Source organism: Chiroxiphia lanceolata, chromosome 1 (genome assembly GCF_009829145.1).
Source record: "Chiroxiphia lanceolata isolate bChiLan1 chromosome 1, bChiLan1.pri, whole genome shotgun sequence".
In the NCBI taxonomy this organism is placed as follows: Eukaryota; Metazoa; Chordata; class Aves; order Passeriformes; family Pipridae; genus Chiroxiphia; species Chiroxiphia lanceolata.
In genome coordinates this window covers 61,870,661-61,897,824 of record NC_045637.1, presented here as the reverse complement: position 1 = coordinate 61,897,824, position 27,164 = coordinate 61,870,661, and the positions used below count along the sequence as shown (strand labels likewise).

At 42.8% G+C, this 27,164-nt stretch overlaps 1 protein-coding gene across 1 annotated transcript in view; it reads left to right on the top strand.

Moving 5' to 3' along the window:
• Positions 1-27,164, top strand: part of RIPOR2 (RHO family interacting cell polarization regulator 2) — a 68,040-nt gene that overhangs the window by 16,879 nt on the left and 23,997 nt on the right. The window contains exons 2-8 of the mRNA XM_032676284.1: positions 16,501-16,627; positions 17,841-17,996; positions 18,639-18,717; positions 18,920-18,943; positions 19,984-20,037; positions 22,281-22,430; positions 23,384-23,447. Coding sequence (XP_032532175.1) covers positions 16,501-16,627; positions 17,841-17,996; positions 18,639-18,717; positions 18,920-18,943; positions 19,984-20,037; positions 22,281-22,430; positions 23,384-23,447 — 654 coding nt within the window. The remainder of the gene's footprint in view (positions 1-16,500; positions 16,628-17,840; positions 17,997-18,638; positions 18,718-18,919; positions 18,944-19,983; positions 20,038-22,280; positions 22,431-23,383; positions 23,448-27,164) is intronic.

Genomic DNA, 27,164 nt, shown 5'->3' with positions numbered 1-27,164 from the left:
CATTTAAGTGTGGGTGGGTATATCTGTTACACAGTGGGAGCCTAAAGGCAACAAAGTTTATCTTTTTTACCGTAAATTCAACATTTCTCAGCTAGTAACTAAAAGCTCTAGTACACTCACTTAAGATGGTGTCTGTGCTGCTTGCAAGTACAGATAAGCACTTGTGCAGTGTGGACTTTTACAATCACAGCATCCATAACCTGATGCTGGTTTAACTTTTCGCATCCAAACAGCACTTGACACCTTGACAAGGTGTGAGCTTTGGGGGTTTTGTTTGTTTGTTTTTAAGAAGAAGCATATTGAATTTATTTCCAGGATCCTGCCTAAGAAACAGAGCACTTAGCTTTTTCATGTCTCTGTTCCTCTCTAGAGTGACAGTACAGTTGTATCTTAGAGGTTTTTCTCTATTCTGTTCCATTACTTCAGCAGAATTAATATTTCTTAAATGCTTGGGAATGTGTAAGGGGAGAAGTGTGTGGTTTGTGAAGAAGCATCTATAAGTGAGAAAGGTGCTTTGCTTCCCTTGAGCTCTCAAGGCACATGACAGTTTATTCACTTGTATCACAGAACAAACACTCGAGGTAAGACTGTTGGGAAGAATGGCCTCAAAACTCACAGCAGCATGTTTACAGGCTGAGCAGGGTTACCTTTTGCTCTTTGATATTTTTAAGCCTGAACAGGCAGAAAGATAACTTCCAGACAAAGCATACTGCTGAAAAAGGTCCGATTCTGGGGGAAGCTGCTTTGCTTCCCCACTGGGAAGAAGTGGGAGTGGGAACTAAAGGCAGCATTGGCTTTTTCCAAAAAAGGGATGACTGGTCTGACTTTTTTTTTTTCCTCATGCTGTACATGTGGCACTGACAAGCTGCTCCCAGACAACCACTTTACTGGGGTAGTTTTCATCAGGCAAGTTAAGCTGCAAGCAGCAGGGACATAGACAGCTTGTGTCTGTGGCCATTCAGCCAGCACAGAGCATCAGCTGAAAGCAGACGGGCAAGGAAGTGAGGAGAGTGAGTGATGCCCGAATGCACGCTCCTGGCACGGGCTTGTTAGAGAGGACCAGGGCATGAATTAGTATCAAATAGGGGCCTGTCACATCACTTTCAAGCTGTGTGGTTCCTGGACCACTCTATTAACAAAATGGGGAAAAAAATTGTTATTGTCTCACCTGGCAGGAGCTTGGAGGTCGTTTTTCTGTTCACTCAGCTTTCAGTACTCGTTGCTTTTCTGGCAGGGAGGTTGTTAAAAGAAGTTTCTTAGTAAGAGATTCTCAACATTAATCAGCAAGAACACACACTGACAATTTTTTTTGCCCGCCAGTTTTGCACAGTTCGTGCCACTGATTCCAAGATGTACTTACCCTTTTAAAAGGCAGAGAGAAAGAACTGGGCCCACTGAATTTAAGGTAAAATGTAAAGTCTTTTGACAGCTGAAGTGATTTTGCTCTGGAGGACTTTACAAACCATGGTGGCTGCATTTTGGAAGTGTAACAGTGTCAATGAGAATTTAAGTTGCCAACATCTTTGTTTCCTGTGCTGTCCTCCAGACAGTTTAGTTATATCAGAGCAAAGACAAGAGGGCAGTCTGTGAGCAGAGGAGCCAGGCAGCTGGAGGAGGAATGGCAAGATGGGCTTTGCCAACTCCCTGTGAGAGAGCTGGAAGGAGAGCGGCAGCCAACCCTGGATGCAATAAACTGGATCATATTATATCTCTCTGCCTAATGTCAGGAATGGCTTAGCTAAGGCTGGGCAGCCAGCTCACTTTGAGCCCCACGACCGTCTTTCCCTACATACCCCAAATCAAAGCAGAAACTCTACCTTTTCCTGGCCACAGCTGTTCTGCAGCTTTATTTCTGCTCCTCAGTGCAAATGCTGCTCATGCCCTTGCTTATCTGCACCCAAGTGGGCTGTGTGGCTAGCCAAGGGCTGGCTTAATCCTGTCCTGTCCCATTTCAAAAAGCTGGTGCTCTGGCTCTTGCTCCAGGCAGGTATTTCAAGGGCAAAGAAAGAAGTGGGTACCCGGTAATCCTCTGTGGGAGCTGCCTTTATCCCTGTTTGGCAACCTAGGGACAGCTGCTGTACCAAAACCTGGTCTGCTTCCTGGGACACCTTGAACTCGTTTTACAGCAAGTGGGCAGCAATTTTATTTCAACTTTCATAGAATCGTAGAATGGTTTAGGTTGGAAGGGACCTTTGAAGGTCATCTAGTCCAATACTCCTGCAAGAAGCTGGAACATCTTCAACTAGATCAGGTTGCTCAGAGATCTGTCTAGCCTGACCTTAAATGTTTCTAGGGATGGGACATCTACCAACTCTCTGGGCAACTTGTACCAGTGTTTCACCACCCTCAGTGTAAAAAAATTTCTTACATCTATCCTGAATCTACTTCCCCTATCACTACAGGTCTGCATCCAGGGGATATGGATTCAATTCCCTGAGTTTTTGCTCTCAGCTCTAGCTTTGAAGTGCCTTTGCTACTGGGTCTGGTGCTGTTGGGAAGAAAGAGGATCCCCCCCCACCCCCCAATCATATTCAGGTTAATTAGGGAGCTGCAGTGAGGCTCCAGGAACTGGATGTATCCCAGCCATGATCAAAAAGCTGGTCCCAGTACACACTGCCCCACAGGATCTGGAAGGTGTGAAGAAAGGCAGGTTCATCAGTGGTCTTGAATTGCTTTTTGTCAGCCACAAATACAGACCTTGCCTTGGTCTTTGCGTCCAGACTATGCACCCAGTGACCTTAAGAAGCAGTGAGTCCCCTAAGCATGACACAAGAGTAACTGGCTTTTTTTCCTAAAGTTATCTTTTTCTTATGTCTTTTTATGTTACAAGGGTATCCTGTAATTTTTACTTCCCAACCAGCACAAAAGAAATGACAGATTAGCACAGAAGTATGTGAGCATCTTTCTTCTTTTCAATGGGAGGAGCAAATTGAAGCTGACAGTTCCCTGGAACCAATGCAACACATGAAGTAGTGACAATAATACATTTTATCTTCCAGCCCTTTTAAAGCATCAGAAGCTCTCTGGTCCCTGATGCCTCCAGTAAGCTGACCTTGGCTAGCAGAGCCAGCTACCTCATTACTGCTGTCCCACTGCTTACAGCCTGCCCTCTCTCCTGGCCCTCCAACAGCCCTATTAGCTGCAGCAGCTATAGCTTCTGGGGTTGTGTGGCCTGCTGGTAACCCTTCAGTGACACCAGAACTGTTTCAAATAATCCCTTCTGCATTAAACTTTTGGGTTTTTTAACTAAAAAAAAAACATTTAACTGCAACACCCAGAGATTTGTCAGAGATGATTTTGTCCTGAAAAGTTCACCAACAGGAAAACTTCGCAGCAGAGAAAATCTATCTGATCATCACTTAGGTTCTGTTTTAGCTTGTGCCTTCACCTCTACAGAACACTAGGCTAGACTGACCCTATCTTTTACTATTTAGACCTTTCTTCTTGAGCTGACAAAAGGAAGGAACTAATTTACAGTGAAATCTCTCAGAGACAGGCAAATAAGCCCCTGTAAATAGCTGCAGAAGGTTCATGTTTCCACAGACAGGCAAGGTTGAACACCACAGCTTCCTTTCTTTTTCCCCAATTTCACATCTTGCTGTCTGAGCAGACAAAACAGATTGATTTTTTTTTTTCCTCAATGAGGTGTCTTTCTTTTTGTCAAATTTATGCTAGAAGACTGAAGCTAAACAGAAAAAAAAAAAATCTTGCTTGTAGCAAATGTACTCCTTGAAGATGCCTCAGAAGTTCTGGGAAGCAGGACTTTTGCTTGAGGTTGAGGTGGTGGCACTGGTCTGTGGTACTGCAGGTAGGTAGGGCGGACAGTGTAGCTCTATATTCAAAGCCTGATGGGCATTTTCTAGTTGTATAACATTAGGAAAAAGGCCTCTTCCATAATTAAGCAACTTGACATACTCTGTTGGTGTTTAACTTTAAAATGTTTGGGTTTAAAACTTTAATTGTGGTACAGAAGTAGGGTCGTATGTTACAGCTTTGTGTAATAACACCCCTGCAAGTAGCCTTTGGCAAGGAGTCCCCTTGGGTACAGACACACCTTTTTCTCCACTCATCCCTGCAGGCATCGCTGGATCATGGTATCGACAGCTATCCTTGTGCACTTTCCCGACCATACAGGCACATCAGTGGGTGATGATGCTGTTGAAAAGATGCCAATGCTCAATTAAGTGTATAATGTGTCGTCCTGCATGACTGACTGCCCTTTCCTTGTTGTTCAGTCCATCCGCAAAATAGTGTTAACTCAAAGGAGGACTTGGGTTTTCACACAGATTTGATTGTGGGATAGGAAGCAATTGGCTCTGAGGCGCTCTTTGATCCATGGGGCTTTTTTCCCCTGAATTCAGTGTGACATTTACAGGCCGCATCTACTTAGATATACACAAAATCCTATGAATAAGAATAGATGTCTGCTAAAGTAAACAGAAATGAATGATTAGGTTATTAGATGTTCACATTAATAAAGCCAAGAGCTGGAAATGCTCACTAAGTCATCTGTGCTTCACAAAATCAAACCAAAGTTATATTAAAAATGCTAAGACTCAGCTGAGGGTAGAGAATAATCAGCTTAAAATTCTGCCTGCATATACTAAGATTTGCTTTCTTTGAAATCAGAGGGAGACATTGGCATCATCTCCCCAGATGGCAGCTGGACCACAAAGCCTCGTTTCCATCATGCAGGTGCTGAATTGGAAGTGCTTGCAATACATTTGATTTCCATGCTCTATGCTGAAAACATAAGCTCCCTGAAGGGATGGCTCTTGATCTGCAGTTATCCAGCAAGAGGTTGCTTTCCCTCCTATTGTTTCCTAGCTCTACCCTTAAAAAGAAAATCTTCCTTACTGGTAGAGAAGGTGGCAGCAGTGGATCCAGTGTAATAGCTCCTATGTTAAACTGAACACTGTATGCAGGATTTCTCCAGCCACTGTATTTCTTGCAGACATGTCATGCTGCCACCAGGTGAGGAAGATAATTGGCAAAACAACAAAATAGTCTCCCATCCTCATGACAATCCATGATATCCTCCTTTTCCTGTAACCTGAACGTTGGTCCATTAGTGACTTGGAAAATGCAGAAATCTCAACAGAGAAGGAAACGAGAAAGGAAGGGCAATGGAGGCCAAGGGTCTCTCCTATAAGCTTGTCCTTAGCCTGCGATGGCCCTGATAAGTCTTTCTTTTAAATGGCAGACTGTGGATTAATAGGGATGTACCAAGATGTGCTGCCTTAATTTGTGCAATGAAAAATTACCCAAGATAATTACCTTGTAGTTCAGTGACAATTAATGCTGTCAGATCTGTTCAATTCATGCTCTGTTTGTTGGTAATGTCTCTGTGTCTAGAAGACTCAAATGGTGACTAATCCTGTAGCAAGGCTGGAGCATATGACATTTTAAACTCAAGATTTCTTTTTTTTAATGTCTGCTACAGATTAAATTTACCAGATTAACCTGACTAGATCTACGTGCCATAGATTTAAAAGTTTCATCAGTTTTTCATTGCCTTTGGCTGTGACAGTAAACAACAGGCATTTGGGAATGTTCTTGAGAAGTAATGGCAACAGGCAAAGACCAGCCTGTGTCCGTGGCATTAAAATCCCCTGTCCTTCAAAAGAGGAAAGCACACCAAGACTGCTTTGGGAATGGTCCTTGGTCCATGCTGCTTCCCAAAATATGCACAGTAGTTGTGTGAGAGAGCGTGAACTGGCCCAAGACAAATCTGTGCCAGTGACTGCTCAGTGTAACCTCCTTTGTCCCAAGGAGCAGAAAGCTCTTGCAGAGTCAGAAGAGAATAGTTTTTCTGTACTGAGAAACTTAGAGTCATAGAACGGTTTGGGTCAGAAGGAACCTTTAGAGGCCATCCCGTTCCAACCCCGCCCCTGTCATGGGTGGGGACACCTTCCAATAGACCAGGTTGCTCAAAGGCCAATCCAAGTCAACCTTCAGTGTTTCCAGTAATGGGGCACCTACAGCCTCTCTGTTGTAGATGTTCCAGTGTTTCAATACCCTCATTGTAAAAACTTTCTTCCTTGTATCTAGTCTAAATTTATCCTCTTTTAAAAACACTGCCTCTTGTCCTGTCACTACAGGCCCCGCTAAGAAGTTTGACCCCATCTTTCTTACAAGCCCCCTTCAAGTACAGAAAGGCTACAATCAAGTCTCCCTGTAGCCTTCTCTTCTTCAGCTGAACAATCCCAACTCTCTGAGCCTGATTTGTAGGAGAAGTACTCCATCCCTCTGATCATCTTTGTGGTTCTCCTCAGGACTTGTTCCAATAGATTCAGGACTTGTTCCAATAAGTTCATGTCTTTCCTGTGCTGAAGGCTCCTAGACACAGGCACAATACTTGATGTGGGGTCTCACCAGAGTGGAGTAGAGGAGCAGAACCGTGTCCCTTGACCTGTTGGCCACACTGCTTTTGATGCAGCCCAGGGTACAGTTGGCTTTCTGGGCTGCAAGTGCACATTGTCAAGTCATCTTGAGAGGTTCTGAAATGAAATGTGATTTCAGAAAGTGGTGGCAAGGAGAGCAATTCTCCCTAAATTCTAGATATTTTTTTCAAGTGGTTCCTGTAAACACTTGTGTGTCTGTAAAGCTGTCCTGCTTCTTTTGTGCTAGTAGGCTGCAACTGCTTGGTGTAAGAAAACAGTGGGAGATAGGGCTGGAATAGCTGTGTCTTTTAAACATCTGCACGTAGCAATCACCTTTTTGGTTTTGCTGAGCTGCCCCATTGGTCATCAAATCTCTTCTTCAGTACCAATGTCATTAACAAAGCTTTTTCAAGAGAGACTATCTCCCTAGCATAGATTTCCCTTATCCCTTTATCCTCTTTCAGATGCTTCTTACAGATCCTTTAATGATTCTGGCCTGAGAAGATGGTGTTTTGGGGGAAGTTTAGGTGGTTTGGTGGTATTAGATATGTACTCTTGTCTCCTGTACCTTCAAGAGTTTTTAAAGCTTAAAATGCTGTAGCCAAAAGAATAATAACCTCTGCCATAACTTTAAATAAATTTGCTAAAAGTCATATATGTAAGAAGAGTCAAGTTTTGAATTTAAATGAACTGAAGCCAAGAAAGAAGAGAGTTGCGTCAGAGCACACAGCCTCTCTGGGTTGAGCATGGACAGTGTTCAACCAGCTACTTGATGTACTAGAAGAGAGCTTCAGACGTATGCTATAGCCAAATATAAATTCAGTAACTCAGGACTTTTATGGCAATGTTCTTGAAATGGTCACACTTGTATGATGTAAAAAAGATTAAATGAATCTGTTTCTGCAATGCTTGTCCAGCTTTTGAGGTCTTCTGTCCTAAGACATGTAACGGTGTATCTTCAACAATGTTTTGTGAGCATTGTGCCATTATGACACACCTTGAAATAGAATGATCACATAAACATCCAGGGAGTTTTAAGTCACTCTAATCCCACATACTTAAGTAGGAGCAGCAAAGCATTTTTATCTCATTAGCGACTGAAAGGATTTGACAACAATGATGTTTTACTTTCCTTTCAGGGATGAAAAGCCTGTCTTACTTGTTTAATTTAGCTCACTCATGCTTATATTAGAGCGCACCTGGAGTGGATACCAAGTACAGCTACAGTTTCTCTGCCTTGGCTGAAGCAAAACAAATAATCTCTATAGCAGCCCCCTGGTTACCCAATTCATCCTGCATGCATTTACTTTGATGCATTTACTTTGCTGCAGATGCAAAGAGATGGTATCCTTAGCTTGCTGTCCTTGCCCATGCTGCTACAATCTGCGTTAAATGAGGTTGTAAGCAGCAAAAATATTGGTGCGAAGTAATTAAAGAAAGAAGCACTCTTAAGGATGATTTTCTGTTAAATGCTGCTGGGTCATTACTTTTCTCTCCTGCCATTGGGAAGATTTTATGTTCATTCCTTACACAGTCTGAGAAAGTGAAGCCACTCTGCTGCTTATGCTTGACATGCAAATTTAGGTCACTGCTCAGAATCATCATGGGTTTTGCCAAAGGACTCCCACAGGAGTTGCATCTGTTGGCATCAGGGCTGACTTACCCGCTTGTGCTCAGATGTTACTCACGAGCTTGCCCAAACATTATCATTGGTCAGTAAAGTACAAGGGAGACCACCAGCAGCACTCATGGGTTCCTAGTCATCTCCTAATGTTAAAGCTTGCAAAACTGGGCAATAGGTTGGCCGCTCTTTGTGACATGAGAAATTAAAATTCCACCCAATGTATGTGGTCGACCAGGCAGTGTTTAGTGGCATATGTCAAAAGAGGTAGAGAAGTAGCCACGCTATTGCTAGATGGACATGTTTCCACAGCCTGTTTTGCATCCTGCTAGTGTTTATACTGCTCACAAGATTGCTCCTTGTAGGTTATCTCCTAATATAGGGGTAGATAACAGAGCTGCACACCTTCCACCTTTACTACTGTGTAGCACTGCCGAAATGAGAGCATGATTAATTGTGTGCACAGGTCACTCGTGCTGAACTGCTTGTTAGAGATTTTGTGCAAGGTGGATTTAAAGCATGAGAAGATCATTGTCAGTTGGGTTTCAGAAGTGCTTTTTCTTTAGATTATTTGCCAGCACTTGAATGACAGTGGGACTTTGTTTTTAATTAAATCTTACACTGACATAAAGAGTTATCGATGATGAGTAGAATTAGAGATGACTTCTAACCAAAGATAATTCCACATACTGGGGTGGGTTTGAAATGAATGAATGTCAAATCTAATTAGATGGTCAGATTCTGATCCCTCAGCCACACTCATATGTACTGTTATAGACCAAAGTTTGCTTATTAACACTAATTCCAGCTGAATATGATTGCTCTGTGTCTCCAGTGCTCCGGTGTCTCCAGTACAGGAGCAGCATTAGTGAGGGTTCTACATGGGTTCCTGTGCACACTCGCCCCAGCCATCTGCATGAAACAAATCTTGAAACTGAAAAAAAAAAAAGGAGGTCAGCTGCCATGAACCCATCTGTCGTGTGCAGGAGCCATTTAGAATCAAATTTATTTTCCTTGGGTTTATTACAGCAAAATAACTCATTTGCATTTCCTTAGGTTTCCGGCACATGCCCTACCAAGGGGAAGGAGCGGTGTAGGTCTTTCTCTGAGGAGAGCTTAAGCGGAGGAAAAGGCAGTTTGTGGCTCCCCTGGCAACAAAAGTGGGGAAACGGGGCATGTACTGAGAGTTCTGGTAAAGGAGTAGCTGTAAAAAGGGGAGGAAAAAAGCTAACCATGGTATGAGACAAAAAGGGTGCTGCTTTCACCTTAGCTGCTGCCAGTCCTTATTTCTGCGTTCTAGTGAGGTGATGAGAATTGGAGCCAGAGGCATGTTTTGCAGTAAAAATAAAAGAGGAAGTTAAAAGTCCCCACACTGACTTTGGCACCTAGACTAGTGTGAAAGATGACTTACTGAATTTATGGAGCTATATTGTACTGGGAGCATAAGGTATCAGGCTCTGTAGATTTACAGCCTTGTATACTTTACCATTTTGTCTTGACCTGTATTGTTAGATTTTTTTCTTACTGTTGCTATTGGTTTTTGGTTTATGTACATCATCTAGTTTGGGTAGGAGGAGCAGAAGAAACAACACAAGCTATTCCAGATGGTAGACAACTTGTGTTTCTGCTCAGGATGTCTAGTGATGAGCTAGCAAATACTGTAGCATTTGAGTTGAAAATGTCCTTACCTGCAACATTTAAAATGTTCTTATGGAAATGAGATCATAAAGTACAAGTCTTGCTATTAGTATCAAGTTTCGGGAAAAATATTCTTTGAAACAAAAGCTAAAATTTGAAATACTAACATTTTCTAGCTAACATTTTCATTTATTAGAAACAGGTAATAGCACCTTGTGCTCACTGGCAGAGATTTCTGCATAAGAAACTAAAGCTCACAGCTTTGTGCTCAAGAAGAGCTTTAAAAGATGCATGAGTTGCATAAACATTTCTTTGTGAATTGTAAAAACTGAATCCACCCAAACTGAAGGTGTTAAAATATGGCTAATAAAACAATCACTGCAGGTGTCACTGGTGGAGATAAAGTCATCAGTGAAAAATGCACGCAAGCCTTCAGAGAGACCCTGCTGGATAGCCAGTGCCGAGACTTGGATGTCCATGATGGGGGACGAGACCTGCCTCAGCAAAGACAGAATGAGCTGCAGTGGGCTAAACTAAGATTCTTGTTGCTGCAAGAGGTAGGGCAGAAGTTTGCCTCCTTGTGCTGGGGCAGGAATACATGGCTGCCAATGGCTTTGATGCCCACCCAAGCATGTCCCAGGTGCTCCCACATCTCCCATTTGAAGGAGAGGGATCGGCTGTAGCTCCTCTGTGCAATACTGCTCTCCTCAGCCGTGCTGGTAAGCCCACGTGGCTCTTTCTGTACACTAAAATTAACATCTGAAGCTCACAGATCTGCTGGCCTTTCACCGGCTGATATAGACTTGGGAAGTGTTCTTGTCAGTATAGCCATATGCTACTATTTAGGAATATCTCTTAGCCTTGGACTTTGATGGAACAAATGCACATGATTTTATTCTGGTAACCAAGAATAGTTCTTCAGATGGAGCTCACGTGTTTGTACAACTCTGGCAAATGCTACCCTGCACAAAGAAGAAGCAGCCCAATCACTAGGAGAATAAAAAATGCCATGAAAGTTGTAATTTGTGTAATCAAATGACCAACAGAAAACACCTTTCTACAGGTGCTTCCAGGAGATCCCATCCCACGGAAATGTTCCTGACACATACAGAAATTATGAGCTCAGTCACTAATGCCTAAAAGCTTTTGTCCTGAAAGTGCAAAAACTCTTGTGCAAGAATTAAATTTCTTGTGAAAGTATTTATAACACTCCTGAGTGCCCTTACCCGCATATTGTCAAATTTTTATATTAAAAAACCTCCAAGAATGTCTACATTCTCATCCAAGATGCATACCTCTGTACCTTCTAGGAGCCTAGGGAACATGGAAACCATAAATTCCAGGTGGTTATTTGGGCTACTGGCCATGCTGGCCTCATATTGCCAAGGTGATTCAACCGAATCAGAAGGAAGGAGCTGGAAAATAAATAATAAAAATGATTAGACTACAAAAGCAAGCGACACCAGCTGAAGGTGCACTGAGCTGGCACAATTTTAGACTTGAATTGTGTTCTTTGGGTTTATGAGTGCAAAGCAGAAAGAATTGGTTGTCTGGGAGGAGGACATGACTTCTAGGGTATAATTGGTTTCTTCCCTTATTTAGGTTATTCTTTAGGAAATGCATGCTCCTAAATGTCATCTTATTGCATTTAAGAGTTATTACCTTTGTAGGCTGGCCAGTCAGCCCAATAAGCAGAAGCTAGACCTTGACATAAATGATGATATCTTCTTTTGTTAGTCAAGAAGATATCAGCTCATTTGTCAGACATACCCTGGGTTTGCAGATGAGAAATGTTCCTAGCATGCAAAACACCATCAGTTGACTTCTGCAGCCGTGTACTCACATTAATTAGCAGACCCTCTCAGTTTCCCTTAACCTAAATACTTATCACCCATTTTTTACAGACAGAAGAATCAACATACCATCTAACTGTAGGGATTACAGCTTCTTGGATACAGAATGGACCTTGAACCATGAAAATAGGAAAAAATTATTATCAAGGATCCTTTCAGTCATTGAGACCTACTCCATATTCTCATTTAATCAGGGATTATGTATAATCCCCAAGTGTCCTCGAAGCTTTTATTCCTTGAACCCTCAGCTGCAGACAGCTCCCTAACAACCTACAGCAAGCCCTAGACCCATAACTGTAGCTGGGGGGAGGGAGGGAGGGAGGAGGAAGAATCAAGAGCATCATCACCACTGGTATATTGCAGCTTTACATGGTTGCTAGTGCCTGTCTAGCAAAACCAACTTCCTCTCATTCATGTGGCGCACAAAAAATATCTTTGCTAGATTGGTCTTGGGAAAAAAGCAAATAGAAAGGACTGGACAGGAAGTCACTCTAGATTTAGTAAATGTGTTTCTGAAGGAATTTTCCTTCTCTCACCTTATTTCAAAGTCCACATTGTTTATCAAATATTTCAGCATTGTGGGAGGTAGAGTTCTGTGCTGAGGGTGATGAAGAGAGGGCAGCTCTGTGGAAGTGATGGGCCTGATGGTCCCATCCCCTCTAATTACCTCAGGCTCAGCTGTTTCCCTGCTTCCAGGCTGAAAGGAGAGCTGAGAGAGGGGACTTTTATTTCCTCAGGGACAGAGACATCATCAATTATCTGCCATTCCCTGCTGCAAGCTGTCAGTGAATAGGGCAGAAGAGAACTGATAGGATTTCACCTTATCCCTTGACTCACTGATGGGCTCATCATTCAACTGCCATGCACTTAGCACAAGCAGTCCTAATTACATTAATTATACTTTTACACAGGGCATGCTTATATTAGCAATAAGGAGACTGGTGTCTTTTTAAAATGTAGCATCACTGGTTCATTAGCTACATAGATTTAAAAGTGTAAGAATACTTATTGCATCCACTGCTGAAGTGGATCTCAAATCTCAAAAGCATTTAATACCATTTTAGATGTGCAACATGCTTTATATTGAGAGCAAAATTTATACTGTATCTAGAAAACAGTAGCATTATATCATGTAACTGCTAAATGTAGACTTAGAAACTTGATCTCTGCCTTGGCATACCACCAAAATCCCTTAGTAGTGTTCAGCTATGGGGATACCAGTCAAGTCAGTTCAGCTGTGGGTAAGTCCTCGTGGGCTGAGCATTACTGAAATTATACTAGCAACTACATCCATGCATGTAATCAGGATAAAACTATTATTAAATTCAGAGGTAGGTTTATTTAGTCAATAGCACAGAGCCCTGTGAATGGTTTAAGAGGCAGGAAAATAAATCTCCCTCAACAAAGTATATCACAACAATGTGACCAATACTCATCACTCAAAGCGTATTTGCTGAATGTAGGTATCATAAATAACTCATCAATGCTGTGCCCACATGCAGCCATTGTCTATGTGAATCTGGGCTGAGGGGCTGCTGCTGCATGGCAGAGTCAGTGCAATTTTGTGAGGTTGGTTGGAAATATCTGAAATGTCAGCAATATCAGTTTAAATCTTAAGAACAGATTGGTTTTGTACAATAGAGTTAATATCTAACCTGACCAATGGAAAATAACTGAACAGAACTGGGTGATTTCATCAGTTCTGACTCTGTTACCTCCTTTTATATCAGTTTTGTTCTGTACAGAAATTAAACATACATTATTCACCAAGATTATGTATAATATATAGGGAGAGGCCACAAGCCTATCTGGGCTCTTAGTTCTGACCATTTTATGCAAAAGCAAAGCAAAAGTAGCTCCAGGCAGGTCTTTAATTTGCATTTGAATTGCACTTCCTGAACATTTCTTTCTGGTATTTTGAGGAAAGTCTTAGCTACTAAAGCCTTGCAAAGCCATTTGAGTGCTTGAGCAAAATAAAGAAAATAAATAAGTGCATTCCTTTTCAAAAATTATTTATTTTTTAAGTTTTCCCAAAGGAAAAGAAAACTAAAACAGTTCAGTTGTGTATGCACACAGTCACACATGGACACTAAGATTTTGTTCAGAATGAAATACATACATCTTCTGTTCACTTTAATACAGAAAAGACTCATCCTGCACAAGATGTTAGAATTTTGACAACAGTTTTGAATCTAAAGTAATTATGTTTTATAGTTAATGCAGTCATGATTAGCACCCAACTTCAAGTTTTGTTTTATTCCTCTTATTTTTTAAGGAATGGATGATGTTCATGCAGTTAAATCTCCTCTGACTGTCAGTGTTGTTTAGCTTCTACCCTCATAGGTCTCCAGATGCTGTCAGGGTGCGTGTGTGTTAATCATCCTGTCAAGCCATGCAAGTGCTGAACACTTGCAAGGGATTTTCTGCTCCTTGGTTCTCTGGACCTGACTTTTAATGCAAATCCTTGTGTGTAAGTGGGAACATACAGATTGCAGCCTGACTATCTTAAGGTTATTTGCAAAACCAAAGGGAAATTGCTGCACAGACCCTCAGAGGACTGCGATCATGTTATTTCTGCTGTGTCTCTCAGGAGCTGGTTCTCAGTGGAGTTCGAGCTGTTAGGCATGAACTGGCACAGGGAGACCCTATGCCATCTACAGGGACATGAGGTTTGACCCTGGAAGCTGAAAAATGCCTTCTGGCAAGTGCTGTGCCAGATATCAACAAGCCTGAGCAGAGCTCAGTCCTGCAGAGGTGTGCTGAGAACCTTACAGAGCTAGGGCTGAGTGTAGGGCCAGATGTGGGCTCTCATTGACCAGACACAAGTATCTCCAGCTGTGGCTGCAGCATGTTTATCCCTGTGTGAGTCAGCCAAAGCACATCCTCACTGCGGTTTCTTCTGAACTTCTGAGGAGCAGCTGCTCCTGAGCTTTTCTGCCCCCCACTCTCTCCCTGGTCTCTCCTGCCTGTGAATTTCTGCCCAGTACATGTGCCTGTGGTCCTGGTCTGCCTGAGAGGGACTTCTCTGTCCCAAGGGTTTATCTCTGCTGTGATTAGACTGAGCACTGAGCTGGATGGGCTGTATCCAAGCTAGGCCGGTGACACGAATGGTGTAGTACTGTTATCTGCTGACCATAGTGGAGGAGAAAACTGCCCTTGACTGCACTTCCAGGTGATATCTCTGAGGCTGTCCGGGGTGGCAGCCCTCACTTCCGAAACAGAAGGATATGTGCTAGTTTAGCTGTGCAATAGAGAAAACACCTCAATAGCAGTAGCACTGGCAATGCTGAGACTGGAAGAAGTGTTCCTGGCAGAGCTCTTGCAGAAATATTCCTGACAAAGGCAATGCAGTCTCCTCCACAGAGAAGCAGTAGCTCTCCATGGCACATATTGCCACCTCAAAGAGTATTTGCCCAGCTCAACGCTGCATATTAAATATAACTCATCTGTGCACAATGTTTTCCCATGTATTTGCTTTCTGCAGTGAGTGTTTGCCATGCAAGCGCCACGTAGCTCTGGTGCTTATCTTTAATAAATATGTTCCGTTGTGAAGGCTTACATTGCAAATTTGTGGCCTTCACAAGTGGCTTCTTTTTCGGACACTCCTCTGTGAGGATGAGAGGGTGGTTTAGACTCACTGTCACCTCGTCAGCCCTGTAGGTCACAGTTTCACAGAGCATCAGCTCTGTCTAACCCCTGCCACACTCTACTGCTTTGGTACCAGCTGTTGGAGTGAAATGAACTGGGGCCATGGGGCAGGCTGGGTCCAGCTTTTAAAATAGATGGAAAAAAACTATAAAAAGCCCCCTTTTTCATTTTCTGTCAGGTTATTTTTAAGCTGTCCTAGTTTCTCAGTCCATTTCACTGCATAATGGCGTCAGCAGCCGTGCTGACATCCCAGGAAGGATGGAGACGGTGAGAAGATGGGTCATGTGGGATGGGGGAGCCAGTGTCTAGCAGCACCCGCTGACCAGTGTCCTCTTCTCCACCATCTCCCTTCCCCTCCTGTTTCCTACCCTGCTGCCTAGCCTCTGCTGGCCATGGTACTCCTCACACTGATCAGTGAGGCCATTCCTCTTGCCAGAGAAGCACAAAAACAAGTCAGCAGAAAAATCAACTTAATCGTCTACTGAGGGCAGAGACAAAAAAACCCAGTGCATTAAGGAGGAAAGGAAGAGGGAGGCATCCCCCTTCCCCTTGTGGTAGCTGATGGAGCTGCTGTGAGCCATAGCACTTTGCTATTTATTTGTGAGTGGATTGAAATCACCTTGCTTTGGTGCAGATGCCAAGCTGGGCATTGGAAATGAGCACATACGCAGTGCTTCCTCTCTGCTGAGGCTCCACTGGACACATGAAATGCAGAGCATACAGTGCCTGGAGCTTATTTACTCATCTCTCTTCCTAGTAGAGAGCATCCCTCTCTCATCACAGCACATCATGGCTGTGCATACAGCCACTGCATCTTCCTTCTCAGCAGCCAAATGGGAACAGCCATGGGGAAGACAAGCAAGGATCAAAAGGTAGCTGCAGGATTTGACTCATGCTGAATGAACCCTGGTTTTTTTATTATTATAAATTATCACACTTTGCAGTGATGTTGAGTGCCCCCTAAGAGCACTTCATGCTCCCAAAATAATTTCCAGGACATCCTGATGTAGCAAATGGAGACACTGGGGCTGGGGGTGAAGCATGCCAGGCATGGCAGAAATCAAGGGGTGGCATTTGGGTTATCACACTGAAGTTGTTTCTAGTGCCACATCCAGACCCTCTTTGTGTCTCTGGCACATTTTCAGTAGACACTGTGCTGTAAGTCAAAATTAAAATAGGACCAATTTGGTTTTGAGCAGGGATGATTTGGCGATTCAAAAAGATTCATGCCCTGGCTCGCAGAACTTCATGGGGTTCAGTTACCCCTTACCTTCACGGATGGACACCAGGCTATCCCACACTCACTGCCTATCTCTTACTCTCCATTGTTACTGACATGCTTTCTGTTGTTTTTCAGGAATATCTTCCAGGCTCCCTGAAATCATGTCAATAGGATCACATTCATTCTCCCCAGGAGGTCCTAATGGGATTATTAGAAGCCAGTCCTTTGCTGGCTTCAGTGGGCTTCAGGAAAGACGGTCCAGGCAAGTGCTCTTGTTCTCTAAGGGGAATTTCGAAATCAGACCCTAAGGGAGCCCTGAGGTTTAGGGGTTGAAGGTGGAAAAGAGGTGAGAGAGGACTTCTTTCTCTCTGACTTGCCAAATAAAGTGTCCTAGGCTTAAACGTCTCTATATATTGTTTGTATAACTAAGCTATTACCCTCTGCCTGAACTACCAAGCGCCTGTTTGCCTCTCCACCATTAATGCAGGGCTTCCTCACATGCCTCAGAGCTGTGAGAGAATTTTAGAGAATCATTTTAACTTAACTAACTTAGGCAGTGATCTTTTCAACATGTGAAATGTGCAGGAACATGAAACACTGCCCACTGCCCCCAGTTTAAGACCACTGCTACCTAAAAGACAGTTTTCTCCTTGCTGCATTGCTATGAATTCAAAACAATGCCATTTCCCTCAGCTTGGCTGTGGAGCCTTTACATGCACCACCCTTTAGTTAGACAGGACTTATGGCTTTGAGTCAGGCACCTGCCAAGTCATTCAATCCCTGATGCCCTCAGAGGCTACTTTACAATTAATTTTAACTTGTGTAGTCTCTCAGTGCCAGACCACCACTTAGCAACTGAGGAGGAATGGCGGGCAAAGGGTTGCCTCCCATTGAGGGCCCAAGTAGTCATGGTTGTTAAATGCTGACCTACCACCTAGTAAAGTCACCAAAGAGGCACCTACATGCAACACAAGTGTCCTCCCTTTGCCATACAGAGCTACCTATGGTCCATACTGAAGATCAGTGGTGTGATACTATCCTCCAGAAGCGCTCTTAACCAAGTCCCAGTCTTTCTTAGGAGTCCACAGGCTTTACACCTGAGATTATCTGGGCTCCCCTTTCTTTTTAGCAGCTGGTTGTAGCTCAGCCCTCTCATGGCTTTGCCTAAGCAATGTGAGTTAGGACAGGCGTGGTATAAGACAGAGAAATATCTGATGAGCCTCAGACTCAGCCTGGCATTTCCAGATGAGCATTTGTGTCTTGGAAAGGCAATGGGCACATTAAAAGCTGACAACGCATGTCCCAGGCTACTCAGACTCTTAAACGGTAAACGAATGCAGTCCTTTAACTGGCAGGCACAGAAGCAGATTCCTTTCTGCTGGCAGATATAATATCAGAAGATTTCTTCAAGTTATGCTACTTTGAAATTTCTATGATTTATAGGGATTTCTTCCTCTTTGATGTTCATTTTGCAGGTGTAATTCCTTTATTGAAAATTCCTCTGCACTCAAGAAGCCCCAAGCAAAGGTGAAGAAAATGCATAATTTGGGCCATAAGAACAGCACCACACCCAAAGAGCCCCAGCCTAAAAGGATGGAAGAGGTCTACCAAGCCTTGAAGAGTGGCCTGGGGTAAGAACTTTTACCCTGCTTGTTGATTGAAGCTTTCTGTGGCATTTTAGAGTCTGGAAAAGCATATCACAAGAACAGGAATACTTCCTCATGGGAGAGGAACATACACCTCTTGAAGCCTGGATTGTAACACTTAGGATCTGAAATATTTGTATGGGAAGCAGGAATACAGGAGGCAGAATCCCATTTCCATTCACATTTCATGTAAAGCTCCCAAAGTCTGCGATTTCAACATTAGATTTTTTTTTGCCCTCTGAATTTCCTAGCATCCTATCAAAGGCTTATATCACCTTTGGGATAACATCCCAGATGATAACAGGGCTTTTATTAGCCAGATACAAGGGCAGTGACTGGAAGGCACCAGCCCATAAACTAAGCAACAGATTAGCTTACTTGAAACTGGTTGTTCAGTGTAAAGAAAACACCGAGCTCTTATACACAGTTAAATAAGTGGCTCCTATTTATTCCCAAAAAGGCAGCAGGGAGCTGCTTTTAAGACAGATCAATGTAAATGAGTTTTTGTCTGTAAACACATCCAGTGAGGAAAACCATTTGTTGGGAAGATTTTCTTTTAGGATGGTCATCAGCCAGCTTGGTATGTGCTGCAGAGCTCATACCTCCTTCTCTGGTTTGTGTTTGCAGTGAGTATCTGGAAGTTCACCAGACAGAGCTGGATAAGTTGACTACTCAGTTAAAAGACATGAAAAGAAACTCACGCCTGGTACGTGTCATGCTTTGTCATCGTGTAGATGCACAGTGACCTTCTTGAGGTGCTGGAGCAGCCAGGGGATGGGAGTGGGATATAGGGAATTTGTACTGGTTCTCTTCTAGCCATGGTCTTGTTTGTGATTTCTATTGACTGGCAAACATTACTTTTTTGTGATGTTGCAAAATTAATAACAGTTTCATGTTTTCTGTTGCAGGGAGTCCTGTATGATTTAGATAAGGTATGTTACTCCCTTTGACACTCATTTTGCAAGGAAGCATTAGTAACCATACGGTGTACACAGCTGGCATGGGAAACCTCTCTCAGGCAGATCTACCAGCCATACCAACCAACACGGTTGAGGGAGAAGTTACCTGGTTATTTGCACTTTCAAAGGAAGAAGTCCTACTCCCCTTCTCTTCCCAGGGGCTCTGGTATTGCCCAGTATCTCCACCAGCCAGCTGTGCTGGCATCAAATGTACCCCATCGACCTTTTTTCTGAGGACTGCTGGGTCAAACTAGCTCTGAAATGGGCACAGGGAAAGAGGCAGATCCTAGCCAGGGAAGGAAGGAAATGAAGGAGTAAGACTTCCTATTTCTGTCATCTGATAGACTTTAAATCCCTTGCCTTGTGCAACCTTGCCCAGCCAGCTCCAGGTGGATGGGGGCTGGCAAGGCCACACTGTGGGGCCTGGGGGTTGGGTCAGGCCCCAGTTCATTCCTGCTTCTGCCATTTCTGAGGAGGGAAAAATTGAAAATATTTTTTCCCTGTAGGAAAATTTGGGTGAGAGAAAAGGAAAACTTTCAAAAATATTTCCTGAACAAGTCTGACTTTTTTTTTTTTTTTTTCAGTCAAAATGCCAAGCTTGGGTTTATGGTCAAAACCAGTTTGCTAAGGATGAGAATGGATTTTGAAATGCAGAACCTGATCAATTGTAATACAGGTTTTCAGAGTATTGAAAATATTATTTTTTAGGCTAAAAAAAAAAGCTCTGATTTTTTAAACTTTTTTTTTTTAATAATTAGAAAAACCTAGAGAAATCCCACCAAACTAAAACTCTTTTTTTGTTTAAAAATATATGTTAGGTATAGAAGTCAGGGAGCTCCATTGTCTGCGGCAGCTTAACATCAGTAAGGTGGGACAACTGATTCCAGATTCGTGGTCTGGTGCGTTTTAAAGGAGGAATTTCTCAGATCCATGGGGACTAGCAGATCTAGCCTGTCAGTGTCTTACTGATTTATTTAAATGTGCCTCACCCTCAGCCTTTTTCTTTCTTTCAGCAAATCAAAGCAGTCGAAAGATACATGAGAAGGCTGGAGTTCCACATTAGCAAGGTAATGAGCTCTCCTATCATCTTGCTTCTGCGTCTGTTCCTATGTTATTTGGAAAACAAACCCTTGGCTTCCTGCTACCCCTCTGCACTGAGGAGGCTGTCTTGACAAAACCTCTCCCAGATTTGGTATTTTTTCCATGATAGGCTGGTGGTTGGAGCCAAAGAAAGGGTTTCCACATGGTTTGTAAACCCCAAGGTCCAGCCATGCCCTGAGACACTCCTGCATGCTTTTAGCTACAGAGAGAACACAGGGTTGGAGACTTGCTGGGAAAAATCTATCTCACTGCATGCATATAGGTAGAAAGAGAGTTGCATCTGAAAGTAATTTAATTCAGCAGTTATCTCTAGCACACACGGCAGCTAGTTTGGATTTATTCCTGGATTCACTGCTAATGCTTTTGCTGCATGGTTTGGGGCCCACATCCATTTGAATATATCGGTGAGAATATTCGGTAGAGGTACTCATGATTTACACTAATACGTTTTAAAGCTGGACAAAATCCATGGCATGTATTCTCTTATTATAGACATATCTGCTAGCAATTAGTTACTTTTCTGAGCCTGACAAAGGAATGAATTATTTTTGACAGATGAAATATCTTTTGAGAGTCATTTGAAAAGCGTTTGCACAACTTGAAGTGCTCCAATTATGACAACCTATCCAAACCTTTTCACTTCAGTCTTCTCTTACTCTTGGAGCCGAAAATAAAAATATAAATCATAAGGTGATAGACTAAAATTTTGTTCCCCAAGCCACCTACTCTCTTGCTGGCAACATGAATGGCAAAAATTAGTACTTGAAGAACGTTTCCATTCAAGTCCTTCCCACTCCAGCCCCTGCTCACAGCTAATGGTTTCTCAGCTTATAATAAGACTGAAAAGCTCCAAACACAAGAGGTAATGCTGGTCAGTATTACTCAAGCTTGCTGAGTACATTAGTTCACTTTCTGTAACCCACAGCAACAGAGACAAAAGGAACCGAGCTGTGTGGTATTAAAGCTTATAGGCTTGGGCAGATGAAGAAATGTCTTTTTTTCTAATGATAGAGATGATCTTTTTTAGCAGTATGTTTTCAAGGCCACAGGGATGCCTTCTGTCCTCTACCTGCTGCTGCTCTGTAGACAAAGCAAAGTGAGGAGAATGGGATGCACAGCAGCAGATCCCACATATCTGGGGAGCAGATGAGCCTGTCCTAGCCATGCTCATATGGGTGGGAGCAGGATATCAATCCCAGGCTAATGCTCCACTCTGATGGCGGAAGTAAATACCAAGTGATAGCTATTTATAGTAGCTGTTTTTAGCTTGCTGACTTGCAAGAGAAATAAGAGTGGATATGACTGCAGAAAGCTTTTTTTATAACTTCGAAATGGCAAAATACTATGTGTGCCTTCATTACCTTCTGCTGAACTCTTTCACTTTGCAAAGCATTCCCTGTTTTGGTTAGGGCGCCCTTAAGTCAGAGGCTTCAGCTACTGGGTATCCAAGATTGCCTTGTAAAAATCAACCTAAGGCTTTGAAGCCATTGGGAAGACAAGTCCTGTTCCAAACAAATCAGCAACAACACTTTTGTTAGTGGTTAAGCAGGCTTGGAAAATGGGATTTGGAACATGTCTGGATTGTCACATCAGGTCCATCTCTAATGCAGCAACACAAAGTCATAGACTGATGAAGCCAAGGTGCTGGATTTCACAGGGAGAAATGCTGCTATGAAAATCCACTACTGAACAGAAGCATCACGGGGCACAGGGTGATCTCTTGATGTCAGAGATAACAAGGGAAAAAAGTTATTTTGGGTAAAAAAGTATCATCTTGTTTTAGCAGGGACATTAGAAGCGGAAAAAAGAGACAGCTTCTTCCATTCCTGTCCTTCTCCTCACCCTGATATTTGAGAAGCTTGCTTGCACTCCTGCTGTCCCATACAATTGTACAGGAAGCACAACTGTACTCTACCAGAGTGGGAGATGGGGAGTAGCAATAGTTAAAGGCATGCAGGGCAAGCAGGCGAATTGCTGGCAACATCTACTGTTGCTGTATTGAGACTTTTGCAGTGGAAGTTATTTTTATCTTGTGTTTCTTTCACATAGACTGAAACAGTATTACACCTTCATTTCCTCAGCCCCTCCGTTGGATCTAATGGTTTGGCTGAATTTCCTTTTAATGCAAATTACTTCATTGCATTGGCTTTATTTTGCTGGGTTTTATGCTTCTTTTTTTTTTTTAATGCACTTTCCTTGTTCCTGCTAGGTGGATGAGCTTTATGAAGCCTATTGTATCCAAAAGCGTCTCTGTGATGGCGCCAGCAAAATGAAGCAAGCCTTTGCGATGTCTCCTGCCAGCAAAGCAGCTCGAGAGAGTTTAGCAGAAATCAACAGGAGCTACAAGGAGTACACAGAGGTACATCCTCATCAGTTTATTCTTTTTACTCTCACAGTGTTTGAAAGCCATGGGAACTTCATCACTGATTTCAGGGAAGAGTTTCATTCACGTAGAAGAATTAAAAGCAAAGCAAGTGAAGAAGAATAATTACTATTCGTTTGTCTTCAGGTGAATACATGATGACTTACAAAGACAGGTTACATGGACCTGAAGAGTTGCTTGAAATAACAGTTTATGCTCTATGAGCGCTGGGTTATACCCGGGAACTGCAGCACAAGAACAAAAGCGTAAATCTGCGCCAAACCCACTTGTAGTCCAACTAGCTCCTTCCCACCCGCAGACTGAGGGATGGACTGAAACCCATGTGTATACAGACGTGTGCTGCATCCTACCTGTTTTACTTGCTGTGATCAAGATTTCTTTTATTAAACAGGCGGGAGATTAACAACAGGACAATAGTCTAATAGTGTTGCAAACATCCCATGCTGTCAATGCTGTCACTCTGTGACAACCTTCCAAAATCTGAAGGAAAAACTGGAAAGGGTCTGATATCCGTCTCCCATAGTCTTTTTTCTTAATGTAGTCCATAGTTCTTGAGAGATTAAATCATACTGGGAGCCAGTTTGGCACAGAGCTGCTGCTGGCACATGTCCTAGGTGGAGAGGACCAGGACAATGCCCAGGTTATGCTCCAAGGGCCACAGCTTCCCTCTGCCAACAGGAGGATTAGTATGCAGCAGAAGAAGAGCACGGGATTGTATTCAGTGTCAGTGCAAGCAGGCATAGCTCAGCTGCCATTTTTAGGGTCAGACCTAGCTAAACAGCAAAGATAGCTCTGAGATTGACTTTATTGCAGAATATCTTTCATTTGTATAACAGAATCTATCCTTCCAAATAGACCTTAAAAAAGGAAAAAAAAAAAAAGGCCCAAAGAGAGTTTGTCTGACCTCACTGTTCTCCTATCCAACACAGAACATGTGTACCATAGAAGCAGAGCTGGAAAGTCTATTGGGCGAATTTTGCATCAAGATGAAAGGTAAATGCCTTTTCAACTTCCCCTTCTTTCCCCATAAGCTGTAGCAGTTGCTGCATATTTGTGAGAGTATCAACACATGCTGTGTGACATGTATTTATGACAGGTGTGGTTTCCCCTGCACACATCCATTGCTGAGACTTCAAACCCCCAACTTATGCCCTTGTCCACTGGAAAGGATCACAGAAACAGGAACACCAAAACTTACAAAGAGACTTTCTGATATGGTGCTGCTTGTTTTCTAGGCTAATTGCCTCCCACTCCTCCCAACAGCCAAAGCAATTCAGTTTCAAAGGCCGATGTACTTTTTGCCTCTATTTCAGTAATCCTTTAAGAAGATGACTGGGAAATTCCATGAAATTCCATGGAGGTGGAGTTCAGAATACTTTCTTAATTTGACATCAGCTGTTTCTAAGTCCTTTACTTTTGCTAATTGTGACTAATATTATTTTAGACCAAGTGTAAAAAATCCAAAAAGCTGGGGGTAGTTTGCCTGAGTAACTCAATGGTGGCATTTACCTTTCCATTTTATTCCTTGTCTTTATGACAGGAGATTTTATGGGTTTGAATACAATGGAATCAGTTTTACCTGAAGCCTCAGTGGATCATCGGGTATTGCTAATGCTGTTATCCCTTTAAGACTCAAGGTCTTAAAGAAGAGATTGTGGGGAGATATCTTTTTTGGATCTTCAATCACTGGCATGAAAATAGTTCTGTAAAACAAAACCAGCATCTAAATATTCATGAACTCTTAATTCTTCTCTTGAAATCTTACCATTTAAAACATCCATAGTACTGCTGATGGAGCTTTTAGAGCTCACAAATGTCATACAGGGTTTTGATTCTGCCTGCCTTGTCACAGTTGTGTCCCATGGTTGCACTGCATAAGATTAAGATTAATCTTAGATTAAGTTAAAATAGCTACTCTGTGCTCTTATGTTAGAGAAGACAAATGCAGCAGCTGTTGGAGTTTCTCCTAGCTCCATCCCTCAGCTTTTAAAGCCTCCACTCTTCAGTGCTGAAAAGGCAGTCAAAGATGCATAGATGTAAACTTACAAGATGGACACACAAAAACTGAGCCAGATATATCTGTAAAGAAACCCAAAGCAGAACCACAGCATGGGCATGCTGAAGGAACACAATGTCATGGAATGTATAAAGGGAATTGCATCAGGTCAGGTCCCTTGGAGCATTTCTTTATTTTCTATAAATGCAACGCACAGTCCCTGATAGCAGGACGTTGCAGAAAGTGCCACAGTGTCATAAATGGCTGGGCTGAAGAGGTCTTGCCCAAGTCCTCCAGCAAAACTCAAGGGCTCTCTAGAAGGCAGGTACTGCACTCATGTGGGGGAGCAGAGCACAAACCACAAACAGCAGCTGCTTCTGAACACAGTTTGCACAGCATAAAGAAGCCCAAATTAGAAAACAACAAAGAGAAATGGCATATCATTAAGTATTCTCTAATTAGGGCATCTCAGATTTCTATCTAGATAGTTTTCCCTAGGAATAGGAATTCAGTAGGACAATCGACCCATTCCTATTGTTAAGGCTCACAACGGCTCTTGCACAAAACCGTGCAGATCACGCAGCAAGTTTCCCCCTTAAGTTATACTGCAGCATATCCAGCTAACTTTAGGATCTAATTTAAAATCAAAGCATTCCTCTTCCCAAAGCTTATCTGTTCCTAGCCATTCCAGTGAAAGTTATTTTTATTTTGTGCCCTCTGTCACTTACACTGAAAACAAGCCAACCTACACAGTGCTGTCAGGAAGCAGGGGAGCTGCACTGTGTTTTATGACTGATATTCAAAGAAAAAAAAAAAGCTTAATAATTTCTCAAAATTAAGATAATAAACTTGCCAGCAGGCTTGGATTACTGCTCAGGATTAATTGGTTATTGAAATTAAACAGGGAAACCCAATGTGGAAATTCCTGTATGGAATCAGGTGTCCTGTTGTGATGTACAGGAAAGCACACCTGTACATGTGAGAAGTGCCCCTATACCTGTTTGAAGTGCCGGGACAGCAGAAGGTGGAATCTCCATCCTGTTTCACACAGGAAGAGCAGTATGCTGGTGGGGGGCTCTGTAACAGGGAGCCCAGCACCAGCAACCCCAGTCCCTGAGTCCAGCATCCTGCACACCAGCAGAGCTGTACTTGCTGCATGAACGGCAGGTGGCCCTGTCACCTTTCCACAGCCACATACTGACCCTGTCCCCTAATTGCTTATGCTGACACACCGGAGAGCTATCTCCCATTCTGTCTGCATTTACAAACCCAGTGCTTTTACAAAGGTATGATATTTGAAAGTGTATGATAGAGCCATTGGTTCCTAATATTTGTTTACTCCCCATAAGCCATTCTGTCACCAACAAGCTGTTATCTGTGAAAGTACTTATCCCCTGTTGTCAAGTCAGCACTAAGCCCCCTCTTCATCAGGCTGAAAGTATTTGGCCAGCCTGGTTGGGCCAGTCAACTTTTCAAGACCTCGACTCCAGAGAACATTCATAAGGAGTTTTAAGCTGTGTTTCCTCACCCTCCCACCCCATCCACTGGGCAAAGAAAGGACCTTTTATTTTCCTGAGATACTTTTGGAGATGGGTCCCAGCAGAGATCAAATTCACTTATAAAAGCATGCCTAGGGAGAGAGAAGCAGTAGTGGAGTGCTAGTAATCTTAAATTATTTATAAACAGTAAATAAATTAGGAAGGAATTGGTAATATGAGCTCCATGCGGGGGCCTCTCTGTTCTGCTACACAGTAAGATGAGCGAAGAAAACTGTTTTCTGGTCAAAGAAATGGAAGAGGTGGATAAGCAGATCACAGGGACAGTCCATGACTGAATGCAGGGATCTAGTTGCTTCTACAGTCCAGCTAGCAGGACTAATTCATCAAAAAGTAAAGACAATACTAGGGTTCCTCGTACTTGCCTTGATTTTAACACACCCATGTATGTTCACTCATGGCATTTTAGGATAAATGCAGCCCAAAAGCCCCAGCAGGTTTGTTTTCATTCCTTTCTCTACCACAGGCTTTGTACCTGTCCTCAAGGTGGTTTCTTTGGGCACTGCAACACTCGAGCATAGTTCAGGTTCACCCAGGCAAAGCTGGGTAAATTTTTATACCAAAACAAGTGCAATAGCTACCTACTGAGGGGATTTGTGAGAAAGGAAAGGTTCCCTCTCTGAGGAAAACAACCAGTTGAATCCTGCAGAAGAGCAGGTCAGCAGGCCAGGAGAGGAATGGTAACTTCCCTAGGATTTCAGCGTGGTCCCTCAGAAAACTTTCATTTCATATGCATGGTGCCAATATAGAAATAGAATCATCATGTCTTACATTAAAAAACCACCCCAAAATACCAAAAGCAAACATATATCACAAGTGCTTTGCTGTGCTCTTTGTCCCCCTATGCAGAAAAATGGGATAAATCTCATATTACAGATGTCAGTCATGATATGTGATGCACTTACTATTGAAAGCTATTATGAGAATGATAATGTTATGGAAATGCCAAGCAGGAGGAGCCCCTCTCACTTACTGTGTCTCTATGAAGATGCACTAAAAAAGGAATCTGTATTAAAGTGTGTAACTTGGTCGGATTAGTGTTAAGCAGCAAGCACTACATTGTGATCCACAGCTCGCCTACACTCATGATAGTAGGAGCTTTGAGCTGAGTTTCTGAAAGTACATGACATCAGGAATCTGTTCTTTTTCTATAATTAC